The 16450-nt window shown below is 37.9% G+C and overlaps 4 protein-coding genes across 9 annotated transcripts in view; 2 read left to right on the top strand and 2 right to left on the bottom strand.

The window, feature by feature from the left end:
* Positions 1-7403, bottom strand: part of LOC115238651 (protein ELYS) — a 10136-nt gene extending 2733 nt beyond the window's left edge. Inside the window, exons 1-4 of one of the 2 annotated variants that reach the window (XM_029812645.1) lie at positions 7058-7403; positions 6508-6885; positions 6113-6410; positions 1-5737 (exon numbers count right to left, since the gene is read on the bottom strand). The exon at positions 1-5737 is cut by the window's left edge and continues 338 nt beyond it. In XM_029812645.1, coding sequence (XP_029668505.1) covers positions 1-5737; positions 6113-6410; positions 6508-6885; positions 7058-7087 — 6443 coding nt within the window. In that variant the 5' untranslated portion in view covers positions 7088-7403. The remainder of the gene's footprint in view (positions 5738-6112; positions 6411-6507; positions 6886-7057) is intronic. The other variant, XM_029812644.1, reaches the window with a different exon arrangement.
* Positions 7404-7416: 13 nt separating this feature from the next.
* LOC115238652 (traB domain-containing protein) lies at positions 7417-10917 on the top strand. Of its 4 annotated transcripts, none has more exons than XM_029812648.1 (8): positions 7417-7478; positions 8564-8896; positions 9359-9549; positions 9664-9778; positions 9849-9985; positions 10057-10469; positions 10594-10747; positions 10882-10917. In XM_029812648.1, exons 2-8 carry the CDS (start codon positions 8572-8574, stop codon positions 10915-10917), a joined length of 1371 nt encoding a protein of 456 aa, XP_029668508.1. In that variant the 5' UTR covers positions 7417-7478; positions 8564-8571. The 4 variants fall into 4 exon arrangements, with proteins under 4 accessions (XP_029668508.1, XP_029668506.1, XP_029668507.1 ...); XM_029812646.1 differs by lacking the exon at positions 7417-7478 and adding an exon at positions 8046-8190; XM_029812647.1 differs by lacking the exon at positions 7417-7478 and adding an exon at positions 8201-8311.
* LOC115238654 (histone-lysine N-methyltransferase SETMAR) lies at positions 10775-12494 on the top strand. Its single transcript, XM_029812650.1, has one exon. It carries the CDS (start codon positions 10927-10929, stop codon positions 11698-11700), a length of 774 nt encoding a protein of 257 aa, XP_029668510.1. The 5' UTR covers positions 10775-10926; the 3' UTR covers positions 11701-12494.
* Positions 12495-13992: 1498 nt separating this feature from the next.
* Positions 13993-15804, bottom strand: LOC115238704 (cytochrome c-type heme lyase). Of its 2 annotated transcripts, none has more exons than XM_029812742.1 (4): positions 15478-15804; positions 14939-15167; positions 14482-14837; positions 13993-14398 (listed from the first exon to the last, which is right to left on the bottom strand). In XM_029812742.1, exons 2-4 carry the CDS (start codon positions 15158-15160, stop codon positions 14155-14157), a joined length of 822 nt encoding a protein of 273 aa, XP_029668602.1. In that variant the 5' UTR covers positions 15161-15167; positions 15478-15804; the 3' UTR covers positions 13993-14154. The 2 variants fall into 2 exon arrangements, with proteins under 2 accessions (XP_029668602.1, XP_029668603.1); XM_029812743.1 differs by lacking the exon at positions 15478-15804 and adding an exon at positions 15314-15420.
* Between the last annotated feature and the right edge of the window lie 646 nt (positions 15805-16450).

The following is a 16450-nucleotide window of genomic DNA, read 5'->3' as shown; positions in this document are numbered from 1 at the left end:
GCTCTTCTCTCTCTGACGTTATCTTGCGCAGCCTCCTTCCGGGCGGATCTCGTCTCCCTCACCGGTGGGCTCAGGATCTCCTCCAATTCCTCCGGTATTGATACTATCGACGCGCTTCGATTGCGTGTGTTTCTCGTCAATGGTATGTTAACGACGTCCGACGTATCTCTCGCGACGGAACTCCTAGATGTCCTCGACTCCTCCTCCGATGGCTCGGTAACTTCCGGGATAATTTCTTTTATTATACTACTGGACCTTCTCCTCCTGCCAGTCTGCATTGTAATCTCCTTAGGCACTGAATTGCCGCGTCTTCGGCTTGTCTTGATCTCCTTAAACTCCTCCTCCTCTGGTACTATCTTCTTGTCCAAACCCCTGGCGGACAATCTCGAGGAAGATCTGCTCGTCGTTGTTTTGTCCGTATCGGACGACACCGAGGACTTTCTTGCGCGCAAGGATCTCTTCCTCGTACTCTTGTCCTCTTCATCGTCGCTCGTCAGCTTTGCGGGACTTCTCGGCGCATCTTCTTGTAATTCTTTTCTCGCAGTAGAAGAGCTAAGTCTCGTACTTCTCCTCACTGGTAGCTCATCCTTAATGCTCTCGAAATCGCTATCTTTGATCTCAGTCCGAAGAGTCTTTTTCGCTGGTGTAGATCTGAGATCTCTTTTAATTGACGGCGACGCGTCAGAATTTCCCAATTCCGTCGCAGGTCTATCGAGGTTTTCGTCCATCACGAGTGAGTTCATTAGCACGTCCTTAACAAGAGAACTTGCTCTTCGGCTGCGTAACGATCTTCCCGACGAAGAACCTGTCTCTATTGTCGTTATCGAGGTCGATCTCCTTAATCGCGGCGGCTTTTCAGAATATGTTTCCTGCGACGAAGGATTTGTCGATAAATCTGATGTAATTGAAGTCATCCTTCGTAATAGAGGAGGTTCTTCAAAATCTTTACTTCGTGATGGTGAATCCATCGACGAATCCTTCGCCGTTGAACTCGCTCTTTGCGATCGCGGAGGCCTTTTCGTTTTATTGCGCGATGGAGAATCCGTCATCACATCTTCCGTCATCGAACTTTCTCTTCGCAAACGAGTGATCTTTTCTGGTTCCACTTGTTGCAACGAGGTATCTGTCGTTTTATCTTTTATCATCAAATCCACTGTAGGTGATCTAATAATTCGTACATATGGAATATTCTCCGATTCCATGTGACTCAATTTGCTCTTCGAGGAACTTTCAGCCTTCGATAGCTTCTCTTGACATTCGGTCGATTCAGTTTTGTTGCTGTCTATTTTCGAACAAACATTTATATTAGTTATCATATCGTTATCATCAGCATCAGACTGCGATGTAACTTTATCGACGGCTCTCTTTGAGACGCTCCCTCTCGCATCTGATTTCTTCCCATCGGATTCACTTTGGTTTTTTTCCGCTTCGGGATTCTGCGTCACGCAGTATTCTTGTAAATTAGAAAATCTACCGTTCTTTGCCTTCGGCTCTTCGGCTTCTCTAATATTGGAATCGGACTCGTCGTCCGTAATATTCGATATGTCGTAAAATATATTCTCCGGATGAACGATCTGCATTGAATGTTCCTTCTTTCCATCGTTATCTATCTTATCGGATACCATCGGCGTCGCGCTTCTGCCACTCGTGACGGACTCGTCGTCGGTGAAGTCAATGTCAGGCATTACTTGCGTCACCGATTCCCGCAGCCCGTTAGATTTCGCGACGCCGTGATATCCTTCCGTTTTGTATTCCGGATTACAAGTTTCGGACAGATGAGGAACGGAAACTCTGCCCTCCGATTGCGTTTGCGCATCTTCTAGATTCGTGGATAGACTTTCGAACGTCTCCTCGTGCTCGTCTTCGTCGTCTTCGTCGTCTCGCAGCCGAATTAACTCGTCATCGGACTCATCCAAGACGATCGATTCGGCGACCTTCTCGGAGAATACGGACTGTTCTTCGCAAGGATTTCGTAAACTTTCCTCCCTCGCAACGTTTCCATTATTGTATTTGCTTTCGCTTTTGTTTTCAGTTTTGTTCTGCAGTACGTCTTTTTCTAAACTATCTCGCCGTTCTACAAAGTCGCTTCTATCGTAACTAGATTGTTCATCGCGTTTCGTGGACTCGCTTGGCACGCTAAGATCCTCTCTTATTTCATGCACGTTACTTATAAAAGATCCCAATTCCACGTCCTTATCATTGTCGTCCTGGTCGATTTTTATCGCTCGCTTAACAAATGTTTGAGAAACTATACTTTTCACCAGTGGCGTAGATGAAATGGTAAATTTATTATAACCGTCTCTTTCTAATCTCCATTCCAACGGACTAGCGCGTCCTGGTGTCCTCGGGTAACTGATGTCGACGCTACTGTCGGAAGACAGTATAGTGGTTGAATAAACAGAGGCTGATTGTGATGAGCTGCATCTCTTCGATGTATTCTCTTCAGCAATTAACGAGATTGTGGTGGATAAATTTGCGGATGTGCCGCTCGCTTTCTTCGCGCAAGATTCTTGTAATGACTCTACGGATAAGGCACTTCTTCGAAGGCTAGGTCGCGGACGGGCATAGCAATAGATCTTGCTAGAGGTGATACTGCTTGTGTCGCTCAGGATCGCGCTTTCATAGTATGCCGACTTGTTTGAACTGAGAAACACGTCATTGCTCACGTTTGCCTTCAAGGAAACGTTGGCCCTATCGCCGCCTGCTTCCTCTTCTACTTTCTTCTCTTCATTCTCCTCCTCTTCCTCTTTCTCCTCTTCCTCTTCATAAGTCAAGGCTTTCTTGGACTGATTAATGTTGAATCGTATTTGTCTATTGGTTTTCTTCTCGTTCTGAGACAGTCCGTCGGCAATCTCTTCCCCCTGGAGCGTCGCAACATTGGATGACGTCGAGTTTCTTGCAAGCTGTCTGATCTTCAGGATTGATTGCGGCGTCTCTGGAACATTATCTTTGTTCGTGCATGCGTTGAACTTGCGCTCTACCAAAGGTGTCTCAAAGGCCGCTGTCAATCTCGATTCTCTCGAATCTAATTTATTTAACGAGACGTTCCCGTCTGACAATTTTTGGCGTTTTGCGCCATCCGGCATGTCATCCACATCTGCGTTCTCCTCCTCGTAGATCTGATCAAATCTACGTTTGTTGTCGCGACTCTTATGCACTAATGCCGGGAATGATACGCAGTTCATATTCGCCCCGTAATTGTTAAACTTGAGCGACATGCATGGTACGCTGACGAACGGGACCTGATATTTCTCATTACGGAGATAGGTTTCCCTAGCCTTCGCAATCACTGTCTCATATATATTTCGCAGCCTGTCATGACTCTTTCGATGCGACATTGGTCTAGAATAGCGTGCCTTTAGATCTACGTCCGAGCTGGTCGCGGCTAATCCGTTTGCAGAGAATTGCTTTGTGACATCGGGCAAAGTCATGTTGTATGCATCGATCATACTGAATGACGTGGACTGTATATCCTTTGTAAAACTCGATTGATACTGCCGGATCGGATGACTGCCGATCGCCTCCGTATAACGGCACCGTTGTAGATAATACAATAATCGCAAATCTTCAGTTTTATTCTCCTCGAGAAATCTGACAAACACTTCCTCCTCCTCGGTGTCCAGCGCCAGATGCAGAATCTCGTTGAGCTTGCCATATTTCTTGCACGCCCGGAAGAAACAGACCAGCAGCTGTTCGTAGTGACAGGGTGGTCGGCGATGAAAGGCCGATTGCACGAGACCGTGTTCTACCGAGAGACTCACAGCCACACCTTGCTCCTCTAAGGAAGACAGAGGAGGCTTCCTCACGCGGAGATATACGAGCGCGAGTTTGTGCTGATTATTGCGCACCAAGGTGCGCAGTATAAGTCTGTGATGCCAATCCTTAACGTCGGAGTCGGAAATTAACTGGCCGGTCATTGTGTCGAGAAATTCCTGATAGTTCTCGTGATCGAGCAGCCAAAACGCTTGAGTAAGCTTGATGAGACTGGGAGTCATCTTGAATGCGGACGGATACTTGATCAGCTGCTTCACCGCGGGATATAACCGCTGTAACAGCATCGCCTGCAAATCCATCAAGAGATAAATTGTGATCTGATGCTTACAGCTGATCTCACTTGCTTCTGTCTGATGATAATCAGTTAAATAACTGCGTAGCAGAGACTGCAGCGACGGCGGTGGATAGCAGCCGCCCGTGGCGGTGCCGCCTTCTCTCTCCCATTGTGCCTTCAACATGGAACATTCGCGCGTTATCAACTCGTCGATGAATAAGTCCTGTTCATTTTCGTTACCGTTATTGTCTTTTTGAAACTGCGCTCGTTTCTCTTTGTAAAGCGCCGAAAGCCTCTCATAAGGATAAGGTATTCTTAGTGCTAAAGAGATAGGCAAAGTGCTTTCCTCCTCCTCCTCCAAGTCTTGTGTTTCGGGCAACAGCCCCACGTCATAGAACCAAAGGAGTACTTGGAAGTACGTAGATACGCGTTTCAATGTCCTTCGTTGCTTCTTTAAGTCTGCCACCGCAGATGGTAATTTACTCACCACACTGGACAGGCACTCCAATTGCTGCGAGCAAAACCGCAGGTTCCTTACGTCGGCCTCGCCGATGCTGCTACCCGACTGATCAAACAGAGGAACGCAGAGCCGATCAGCGATCATTTTTATCGTCGAGGCTCTCTGGATGCCCCATTTGAGGAAAGTAGGATACAAGTAAGAGGCACTACCGTCCGACCACTCCACGGCGCATTTTACCAGAAACGTGGACCACCGTTGCTCCAAGCAGAGCGACAACAACATTTCTCGCTGTGCATTCTGATCGCTGGCGAACGTGAATTCCGAGTTAAATGGCACCAACCCGACGGAAAGACATCTATGGAACGTTTCAGACGGCTGTATTAGTATAATCGGACCAGCCATAGCCATTTCGCGCAGCAGATCTGCCTGAATGCCGCGAGTCATCCAGAATGTTAGTCTCTTCGAACTCAACTCCACCCATTCGAGTGACAAGGAGTTGGGGTAGAACAATTCTTCAGGCGAGTTCGGACCCGAGCTGGGAAATTCTTGCAAACTGAGTGGAACGTATGCGAAACTTATCACCTGATTATCCGCGTTCTGCGCGTCCGATCGCGTGCGATACGTTGCCATTATGCTATTTGGATTCTGACACTCGTTAATGGTGCGCGGCATCTGTTCTTTGTACCATTGATTTAGATCAAACAGCAGTGTTCTCTCGTTGGTCGCAATAAGCAGTAGATTATCCTCGCCTCTTCTGACGCTTGACTCCGTCTGTTCAGAATTGGACTCTCTCTCGACAGTGCACAAGCCAACGATTCTATCTCCCTCGCTTAACTCCGACTCAAACTTGAGACTGGGATCGTCTTCCAGGTTGAAATACAAGTTGACGTCTCTGTCATAGTATTTCCTCTCAAATAGCATGGCGTACATTCTCAATACTGGTGGCGTTCTCGATAACTCGTCTTGAAATACTACCCACAAATAATAAAATGGTCTAGGATCATCTGTAGGTTCTAGCAGAGCCAGATGCGTGACCGCCATGTTCTCGTCGATGGGTGCGCTGATCCATCTTATAGAACCGTCGTTCTGCCAAATTATTACTCTGCCCAAGCAGCCAGAGATTAAACAGCCGATCTTCGTGGAACTAATAATTGCGGTGGTTAAACTCTCGTCGAGTAAAGGAGATGATTCGAAATCTTCTCTATTAAAACCAATGTGCTTTTCTATACCTAGAAACAACAAAGAAATTATTGGTATTAAAATTTTAAGTTTTCTTACAAATTGCAAAATTTAAAAAAAAATTGTTCTTATTAATTTAATATAATTATTTATAATAATTATAATAAAAAAAGCCTGTTAAATTCAGTTTTTATTATGACTCATTTACGAATAAGTATATCATTATATACTATGTGAATAAATCAGCTGTCAGATAAGCTATGACAATAGATAATAGGCTTCAAAGTTTCTAGGCTCGCTCGAGAGACAGAAAAGTCATAACGAGATCTTTTCGTCATTGACATGATGAGTGTTCATCATTTAAGTCATAATTACTATGATAATGAATACTTAATACTTGACAATTGCTTTACATTTATACTTACGTCTATTCAACAAATTGTAAGCAGCATGTTTTTCCCGATTGGACTGATGCCTGCCGACAACTTGTTTCGCCGATAGAAAATCCAGCTCTGCTGGTGACATTTCATCCATAACAGAGGACAAATCGTATATGTCCCACGTACGTCTTCGAAGATCAATCATGATATGCTGAAGATTACGCAAGACTACACAAGCTATTCCATCCATCTCATTTAGTATGTTATCCAATCTTTTATCAGTAAACTCTTCCCATTCCGCGCCACCTGACACAACACATACTTGTTCCACACCGCATGGCATCTGTAAAATGCAAGCACAAAGAAATAATTTTTATAATAATGTTGTCTTTTCCTTAAATAAAAATTTTTTTTTTAGACAATGCTTAATTGATATTTACACGAATTGCTCTCAAAACACGGGACGTTGTACAGTCAAATATACATAATAACCCAGAAGAATCTTTCAATTTGTTCGCACAGTTATCCACTCCAATCAGCAGCAGTGGAAATTCTCCAGATTGTGCAGGAAAATGAGAAACTGATGTTACAATCCCACGAAACGTCCAACTGCTAATGCTTTCCCCTATTTTTACATTGAAGACTATTAGGCGGCAGCCATAACTCAGCCATGCATATGTTGCATTATGTAGAAATCCTCCACGACATTCGCTGTCACTATCGTGCTCTTGAGAGATTGCAGACTGGCCATACTCCTCAGTCTCTGAATTTCTCAACTGATTTGACACAGGAAATTGTAGGTTCACGATTCTGCGAATCTGCACGAGAAAACATAAATTTATCGAGAGATTTATCGGGAAAAGCGGGAAAAAGTTGCATTTGTCGAACAGAATCCGTTTTTTTCATAAAATACGCTCAAAGTAGAGAAACGTTAATCGAGAATGAGTTTATATTAGCGATAACTGAATTTTCTAAAATAATGCATTATACCTCGCAATTGACTTCCTTCAACTCCTTCATTTTTCACACGAGCTACCGAGATATCATCGGTGAGAATCGCATTTAAAAAAAAATCTTCTCGCGGCACGAAAGAGAGGTTATACTGGCGCCAAACTTTACTATTCCCTCGTAAGATCGTTCGTGAGATACATAACAGACGAAATTGCGTATTGCAGGCGTAATTTGGGCAGGAGCGATTTATTCAGAAGAATAATTTAGAATCGGTACTACGAAAACAATATTGTCTCTCATTCGTTTAGCTACTCGCGCGTGCGAGCACACATTTTGAAATCGCGAACTCTACTACACAACTGCGAAATACGTTAAGCATTGTTCCCAACCGCATATCGTTTTGGGATAACACGAGACACCGCACGTGGATCTCTTTATTGATTATCTCAGCAATCAGTAGGTAAAATGTTACGTAAGATATATTAATTGCGCATTCAAGAAATGCTCTTTAGAGGGAGATTGATAATAATTTAACATATATAAACACGCGAAATAAAAGCATTCTGTATCTCATATCGTGAATAATTTTTAATTATACACTAAAGAGAGAAAGAGAGATATCTCTTATTCTCTCACATGAAGTTAGACGCAGTTTTGAGGACGAACTTGGAGCATGCGCATCGTATCTAGATATATTTGTATATCAAAGGTTTGCTCGTTTGAAATCTTGATCTAATAAATTATTATAAATGCACCGCAGATTCTATTTTGTATTTCGAATTATAAAAACGATTGAAAAAGAAATAGAATTTATTTGAATAAAATGATTTGAGGCTTGGTTATAAAAATAATTTGATGGGAAAACATGGAAATTTCTGAAAAAAATAATTAACTCTCTTTCTTGACATTTTGGCTAAGAAAAAATTAAATTGAGTTTACAATATATATAGATCCAAATTGGTCCGAGAATTTATTACAAAAAGAACATCCAGTAGCTTTTTTTTTTTTTTTTTGAGACATTATTTATATGTATGTGTATATAAATGTATGCGTATAGCATATGATAGCATATGACATATGACATATGACAGCATATGTGGCCCATTTGACGTTTGCCTCGATGTGCATTTTCGCACATACGTTAGATATCTCTTTGAATTTTTGGTGACTGTGTAAGTCCTTTATACGATGAATAATTACGATTCACTTGACGCGAGTTAAATCGCAGACTGTATCTATTGTTATAGCGACGCGAACATCTTATTTCTGTAAACGTGTCAAGTATTTTGCGAGGTTAGAAATATTTAACAACGTGTATGGCTATTTAAAATTATTGCATATAACGGTAACAAAGGATTCGATTCTTAGGAAATTTGGAGGTGTTCTTTATTTTAGGAAAATATAAAGATATTTTAAGTTATTTCTGCTTTTATATCATTAATCGTGCAATTGTTTCTTGATAGTTTGTAATCTACTACGATAAAATTTAGGAATATTTTTTCGAGATCGAACAAATACGTTATAGCAGAATGTATGGATTTTTAGGAGAAAAAATGGCATCCAATTCTGGATCTAAAACTGATCGGCATGCCGGTGGCGATCAACAGGAGAAGGGTATTGTATTATCATCTGTAGAAGATGAACACTTAATTAATGAGAGGGGCGATTACGGCGCGTCGACTAAATCAACCGTTCACGATATTACAAAAGAATTAATTGCCAATGAATCCGAGCACAATATTGTACAAAGTTCTGAACCAGCAACGCAGTCTTCGTACACATTGTCAACAATAATGAGCACTGGGGACAGTTATGACAATGACGGCAAGATGAGAAGCGCGGAATCTTCTGATAGTGAAATTCTTCTAATCGATGAAGGTCAGAGGCACTACCTTGCATTTTCCATTGTATTCCTATTTTATATTACAGTAAAAAACACGAACATGTTTTTCTATAAATATGTTATAGTTAAAAACACACACAAGTTTTTCTATATGTTTATTATTTTGATTTATTTTGGTTTTTAAGAGAAGTACATTTGATGACAATATTGTTAGTTGAGTAACCTTTAAAGCAGGTAATGTTCTAAGGCTTCACGACTTATACAAGATCTTTTTAATCTAATAATTAAATCAGCCATTGTTGCTGCTATAAGATAAACTATCTTTGAAACAGTATATTAGTGCTTTCAAGAAAATGTCAATAATAAAAGTACAATATGGAAATAAAAAAAAAGTTTCGAGGTTTCGAGGTAGTTGTTTTTAAGTTTAATTAGCTTATGGAATTTAGGTATATGTTGTCCATGTACTTATAATGCAGAAAATATTGGGTCTAATATAGATTCCGATATCCAGAATAAAAAGAATAGTGTTGGCAATGCAATGAACAAACTAATGGAAAGACAATACGATTCTACTATTGATGAAAGGTTGCCGGAAACTGTAACATTATTGACGACACCGGACGGGGGAAAATTATACTTAGTAGGCACAGCACATTTCAGTGTTGAAAGTCAAAATGATGTGTCAAAGGTAACTATCTTGTATATTCTTTGTCTCGTTAAAATCTTGATTTCAAGAGGATAATTTTATTATAAAAATTTATTACACATCACTTTACTGAAAATATTTTCTTCTTTACTACAGGTTATACAGGCTGTACAGCCTCACATAGTTGTGGTCGAATTATGCAGAGCCAGAGTAGGTATACTACAACTTGATGAAGAAGCTATGTTTCGTTATGCCAAGAACATTGATTTCAGTGAGTTTCTGTATTTTTAGAATTCTATCCGGAGTGTGTGCCATTATGTTATTATTTAATCTATTTACAGAGACTATCATGGATACCATTAAAAGAGAAGGGTTTTATAACGGTTTACTACATATCTTAATGCTGAGAATGGCGGCACATGTTGCCAAGCAGCTAGGTATGCCACCCGGTGGCGAATTTCGTAGAGCATTTGAGGAGGTTAGTGTGTGCACATAATAGAAATGGCATTATACAATGATGATCGATTTAATTTATTATGATTATTTCAGGCAAAAAAGGTGCCTAATTGTATCGTTCATCTGGCCGATCGACCAATTAAGATAACAATGCAACGTGCGATACGATTGTTATCTTGGTGGCAGACTATAAAACTAGGATGGCATCTGGCAACAATGAAGAATCCTATTACTCAGGAGGACGTCGAGCTCTGTAAACAACGATCGATGCTGGATCGAATGATCGCCAGCATGGAGGAGGAATTCCCGGTATTGGAAAAAGTGTTTGTCAAAGAGAGGGATATTTATTTGACGAATTCTCTGCAATTAGCCTGCATGCCCCATCACACTGTTAATCATACTATCGAGCCAGCGCGAGTTGTAGGAATCGTCGGCTTAGGGCATACACCCGGTATTATCGAAAATTGGGGTAAAGTTAAGCCCGCCGACATACCGCCTATCATGAGGTAAATATGAGACATGGAGAATAACATGAATAATTTTTATTATATAGAGCATGTTTTGGGAAATCTCTTATATTAAACTGATGTAAAACCGTTATACATCAATTCATCACTTCATCTCTTGCAGAGTACCGCCACCGTCGTTGTCGAGTAAAATCCTAAAGCTTACTGTCAAGGCGTCCGTTCTTGGTGCTGTAATATATATAGGCTATAAGATCGTAGCGATACCCGCTGCTACCACTTTCCAAACTATCAAGTCATCGGCCGAGGGACTTTTAAAGGTTGGTGCTACACGATAGGGTTACACATTTGAATTCTCGTTTACTTTATATTCTAAGAAGAAAAGCCTCTCTTTTTTTTTATCATAAAACGATTATTTTCTCTTTATCTCCTGTGCTGCCTTTGTCTCCCAAAGAGTCTATCGGATTTGCTTTTGGGCTTTTTTTATTGACACACGATTATGGTAAGCATGGAGGCAACAGCTTCCATCGACAAGTACGAACATACCGTAGAGGACGTTATGTATGTAGTAAATAATATACCGGGGCCCGGCGTAGACGTAGCGGATTTTGAAGCGGAATACATCGTGGGTTGTTCCTGCACGGTTAAATGTGATAACTGTTCGTGCACTCGCGGTTCTGCTAATTACTTCAATGCCCGAATCGTCGACGAGAAATTGGCCGGTCCGGTATTCGAGTGCAACCCTCATTGCAAGTGCGGACCAAATTGCGGAAATAGATTAGTGCAGAATGGTCCGCTAAATTGTTTGATTGTCAAAGAAATTGCCGGCAAGGGTCTCGGTCTCTTCACGACTAGATTAATCAAAAAGGGTCAATTCATCTGTGAGTACGCTGGTGAAGTGATCGGCCCGCAGGAGGCGCGACATAGAATCGAAGCCAATAAAAGGCATAATATGATGAATTATGTTCTCGTGGTAAGGGAACACGTTGGTGATCGTGTTATCGTCACTTGTATAGATCCAAAATACTTTGGTAACATTGGACGTTATGCCAATCATAGCTGCGATCCTAAATCTAGCCTTGTCCCGGTCAGAGTAGAAGGAATCGTGCCTCGGTTAGGCTTGTTTGCATCTAAAGATATAGAGAGTGGGGAAGAAGTGACTTTTGATTATGCTGGTGGTGCAATGGCCAATTCCGTCCATTATCTCAGTGATACTCCTTGTCTTTGTGGTTCTAACAATTGTTTCAATTATTTACCACACAATCGGATTTGACAGTATGAAGTATTCTCGTATAATATAATAGTGACAAAGAAATTAGGCTAAAAATGTTCAAAATTTAAATATCACAGATCTAAATTGATTGTAAATTAGAAAAAGTTATATCTTGAAATTTGATATTGTAAAAATCAAAACAAATGTTGCAGAACATTATAAACTTGAATTTTTAGAAATATATATGTCTAAAAATATAACTTCATATATATATGAAAGAGAAAAAGAGAGTGTATAAAATAGATAGTACATTATACATATATATACACACACATGTGTGTATATTTATCGCATGATTCTTTGCAATGAGTCAATATTATTACTTGTTAAAATATAGTATATTCCAAGAGAAATAAGACACCCTGTGTATCATCATGTTGCAACTATGTGACTTACAATATTTCTTGAATAGAAATTAGTTATTATACTTAAAAATATATACTTATATATATTTAAATAGAATTTTGTTATTTGATATTTTATTTAAATAGTATTTAATTGCTGCGTTCTTTTTATTATATGCAGTTTATCGATATAATATTAATATGCATTAAGATGAATGAGTTATCTCTTCATTGTTCTGTCAAATAATTTATATAATGTGCCAACGGAATTATTTTTATTAGTTAAAAGTAGAATGTTTCCTATTTGATATTAAATCTTTAACATTTTCTTTACATTTAACTCAAAATAAATAATCAATACAAAATGTTCATGTAATTGAAAAAAAATAGGTGTTCTCAAAATTGCGAATGTTGGTATAATTGTGTATGTATTTGACTATAATCATAACATATATAATATCTACTTTTCATTAAAATAGCGAACATCGATGATCGAATGTTTCTATAATTATAGAATTACAACTATTTAATATAAAAAAATTATTCTGAGTATTCATATCAATCATTTATATTTTATTTTAGAAATTTTAAAGATATCTATATATACACATATTTATAGACTTAGAATGCTTCTAGATTATATAACATCGAAAAAGTCATAACTTATTAAATTTTTAGATTATCGAAAAATCAACGATATAGTATATTTTAATATCAAAATATATGCATGCATATATAGATATACATATATCTAGAGCGTATTTTTCTGTAATTGTTGAATGTTTTAAGAGAAATTGATGTTTATTAATTAATTTATACTACATCGAATGAAAAATGTAGTTCCCAATAACTGCCTTTGATATATATCGACGACGATTTGTGAAAGTATAATTATTTTTAATAAAAGTTCAACCAACATTTAATGTTCTATAGATATACTCATTCAGAAATTTTGCGATAATCTGTGTGTATTGTAAACTATATTTAAGGGATGGCTTTCTTCTTACTTATGTGTATAATATTTTAATATTTGGATACATTAAGCGTATTTGTGCTTATATTAAAATGTAAATAATCGAGGAAAATGTTCTAGACAAATTACTTGACAAATCTGGGAATTTTAAATTGCTGAAATCGGTGAATGTTGTGAAAGGTAAATGGAGCTACATATTGACAATAAAATGATGTACAGTGTGTATGATAGAAAATATTTATAATTGTCTATTTCATAATTTTGTTCAGAATCATGCAAAATAATTTGATATAATAAAGAGATAGGATATTGTTTAATATATTTTTTAATAGATGTATTGTATACATTTTTAATAGATTAGTCTGTAACAAAGCTAGTTTATTAAAAAAAAAAATAGATTTTGCTCTTTGATAAAGGAAAGTAATTACTAATTTTTAATAAAATAGTCATGGATGTAGAAAATTAAAGGAATGCACTTACAGAGAGAGGGTTAATTATAATATGTGAGATAAAACTGTAATTATATAACTGTAAATATATATATATACTATAGAGTTCTTCACAAACCTAGCATTATGTTCTAAGCAGACTATTCGATGTTATCTTGGCAGTAAATTTTCAAATTTTGTTATAATATTAACAAGAAATTCTTAAAATCACAAAATTAAGTACTTGAATGATTTTATATAGGTTAAATTAATGTTTAATATTAGGTTTAAATATTAAACATTAATTTAACTTATACATAACACACACACATAATTACGTTTTTAACTTCATAAAATTATTTTTGGAAATTATTTTTGACTCGACATATAACGCAAATCAATTTTAATTTGATTTATATATAATGGATGAGAAAAAGGTATTTGTACATTTGTAAAATATATACAAAATTTATTTATTTTATAGTGTACAAATACTTTTCTGATCCACTTTATATTTGATGATAATAATGCTGCAAAACTCTTTCTGCAAATTATATATCATAAATTTATATTTATGATATTTTTTTAAAACTATTGTACACATATAATAATCTCTCAATGCAAGATTGTTATATTACATAATCATTAAGCATTAATTATCATTTCAATAAAAGTTTCTCAGACTAGTGTATCTTATATTAGCGCTAATTTATAAATTAATGCCAGAGATAGTAGATATTGATTCATCATTGGTTCGATACCTCCAACGCCACCACGCCACTTTCATTCGATCCCAGATATTTTCCCATGAGTCCATCGCAGGTCTCACATCAAGTAATGCAAACGTGTACTTTTCGTCAACTTTACCGCCATCATAATAATCGATAATATATCTTACGTTTTTACCACAACGATCTATAATCCAGTCATGTCGATCGAACGGCAATTCATATCTGAAAAAACAATATATTTCATATAGTCAATATATTTCACAGATGATATATAGTGAGTCAGTTTATATAGGACAGCAACGCACCCCATCCAATGGCGAATACGCGCACGTGGAGAGTATTTCGATGCTTTTCCACCAAAACTACGCAATTTCGGGTTACCACACTCTCGTGCGTGAAGAGCTTCCCATTTAAGAACCTCTTGCCATGCCTGTTCATTGTTAGCATTGTGAATTTTTATTATGTCATCCATATCTTTTGTAGATATATCATCATTCTTCCATCGCCATCCCTTTCTTAACATAGCATTCCAAAACATCTGTTGAGAGGGGTATACCCAAAATTCTCCCTCCCCTGTCGCTTTGGGTATTGATGAAACTTGTCTATCAGTTGGTAAAAGAAATGGCTGGTCTGGTGCGGGTTGCTGATTTGCTGGTGGCATCTATAATTATGTTTGTTTATTAATGATTCAAGAACAATAGTATATCATCAAGCAAAACATGTATTTATTAACTAGCAAAATAAATATGCCATTATACGTACCATGTTTAATGGATTTATTTCGCTTTCATCCATTTTGTCTATTGGACATTCGCTAACATAATTGATAGTGTTTAATTGACCTGATTTGTGCATGGGACATTCTGGTGGTGGTTCATCTCGATATTGTTTCGTTCTATGGGATTCTGGCTTAATAATTTGTTGAGATACCGGTACTATCACATCAGCAGCTGACACAGATGCGGTGGTAAGAGCGTTGCCCATGATTGTTCTTATAACGGAAAGAAAAAAGATAAAAATCCTTATAAAAATGCACAATGTAAGGACAGTCATAAAGAGAATTAACCTAACGATTAGCAATAATTAAAATCAAGTCTAATCGAGAAAGTTTCAAAGATTTAATGTAATTTAAATAACCTTTAAATCTAATGAAGAGATTATGCAATAATCTACATTCTCCGATATAAAATAGAATATTGAGATACTTGTGCAAAGATTTATATCTACGTAATATAGCGAGATATCGCCCGTGGTTTCTGTCAGAATTGTTAAGAATTTTCACTGAATTTTCTCGAACTTACCTGTTATGGCAGATATATTTGAAATTTCTCAATTTCAGATAAATTTGTTCTTTTTCTATTTCGTACTTTACTGAGAAACGCGGATTATTATATAATCCAAAGTTAAACAGAGATTTTAACGTAAATTATGTATATTATTATACACAATACATGTGGAAGAAAATTGGAACATCTGAATTCCGAATTCTCTTCCAACTTCCAGGCATAGACATGAACACGATTTGAAGTAATTGACTGTATCGGTAAGAATAGCAGATGAGTAGAGATGGTTAATGATTGATGTATTTTGTATTGACTCCACAACGATTACTTAGAATTTTATTATCAAATGCTTATTCTTAACTCATAAAAATATTAATATATATCTGGATTCGATTCTTTATGATTATCTTTTTTTTGTAATTTAATTTCTGTCTTTAAATAGAAGAAATTTTATTTATCTTCGATCGATTCCATGGTAAAGTAGCGCATTAAACTAGAATCGCCTAGAATCGGTGGTGTCAATGACGTCACGATAATCGGCTTTCTAATAGGTGGACAAAAACTGGACCGGCCAATCAGCGCGCGTTTCAGTCGACGACGCACGCGCGGCGCTGCAAGTGCACGATGATTGGTCAGCCTGGTTTTCCTTCAGCGTGAAGTCGAGCGCGGCATTCAAGCGATCCGGGACGCGAGTTCGAATCGTCCGTCGCAATTATTGCTCCGTAAAAACGGATCTCGCGCGCGTAATTTATTATCGCGAGTGTCTTGTAAAGTGTCGAACGTTTGTCGTAACGCGTTAAATATCGCGTGTAAGTGTTATCCGTTGATATCGTGCGCGATTGATTTCAATATCCGCTTTCGCGTTTTCAGGTTCGATCGATGTCGGTTTCGCGTATATTTCAACGGCCGTTTTCTCGCCGAAAAATGTATCAAAATGTAACGCGCGCTCGATCATCGTCAGGTATGGATGCTTAATCACACACATATATAT

Source organism: Formica exsecta, unplaced genomic scaffold, assembly GCF_003651465.1.
Source record: "Formica exsecta isolate Colony F162 unplaced genomic scaffold, ASM365146v1 scaffold353, whole genome shotgun sequence".
Classification (NCBI taxonomy): domain Eukaryota; kingdom Metazoa; phylum Arthropoda; class Insecta; order Hymenoptera; family Formicidae; genus Formica; species Formica exsecta.
This window is presented reverse-complemented; position numbering and strand designations above follow the sequence as displayed.

What these genes read in the sequence shown, in the direction of transcription:
- LOC115238652 (XM_029812648.1), top strand. Translation starts at nt 8,572, where the DNA reads ATGGCATCCAATTCTGGATCTAAAACTGATCGGCATGCCGGTGGCGAT. An exon ending in TGCCAAGAACATTGATTTCA is followed by an intron (nt 9,779 to 9,848) that starts GTGAGTTTCTGT and finishes ATCTATTTACAG; the next exon opens with AGACTATCATGGATACCATT. An exon ending in CGGCCGAGGGACTTTTAAAG is followed by an intron (nt 10,748 to 10,881) that starts GTTGGTGCTACA and finishes TGTCTCCCAAAG; the next exon opens with AGTCTATCGGATTTGCTTTT.
- LOC115238704 (XM_029812742.1), bottom strand. Translation starts at nt 15,160, where the DNA reads ATGGGCAACGCTCTTACCACCGCATCTGTGTCAGCTGCTGATGTGATA. An exon ending in AAATAAATCCATTAAACATG is followed by an intron (nt 14,838 to 14,938) that starts GTACGTATAATG and finishes ACATAATTATAG; the next exon opens with ATGCCACCAGCAAATCAGCA. An exon ending in CGTATTCGCCATTGGATGGG is followed by an intron (nt 14,399 to 14,481) that starts GTGCGTTGCTGT and finishes TTGTTTTTTCAG; the next exon opens with ATATGAATTGCCGTTCGATC.
- LOC115238654 (XM_029812650.1), top strand. Translation starts at nt 10,927, where the DNA reads ATGGTAAGCATGGAGGCAACAGCTTCCATCGACAAGTACGAACATACC.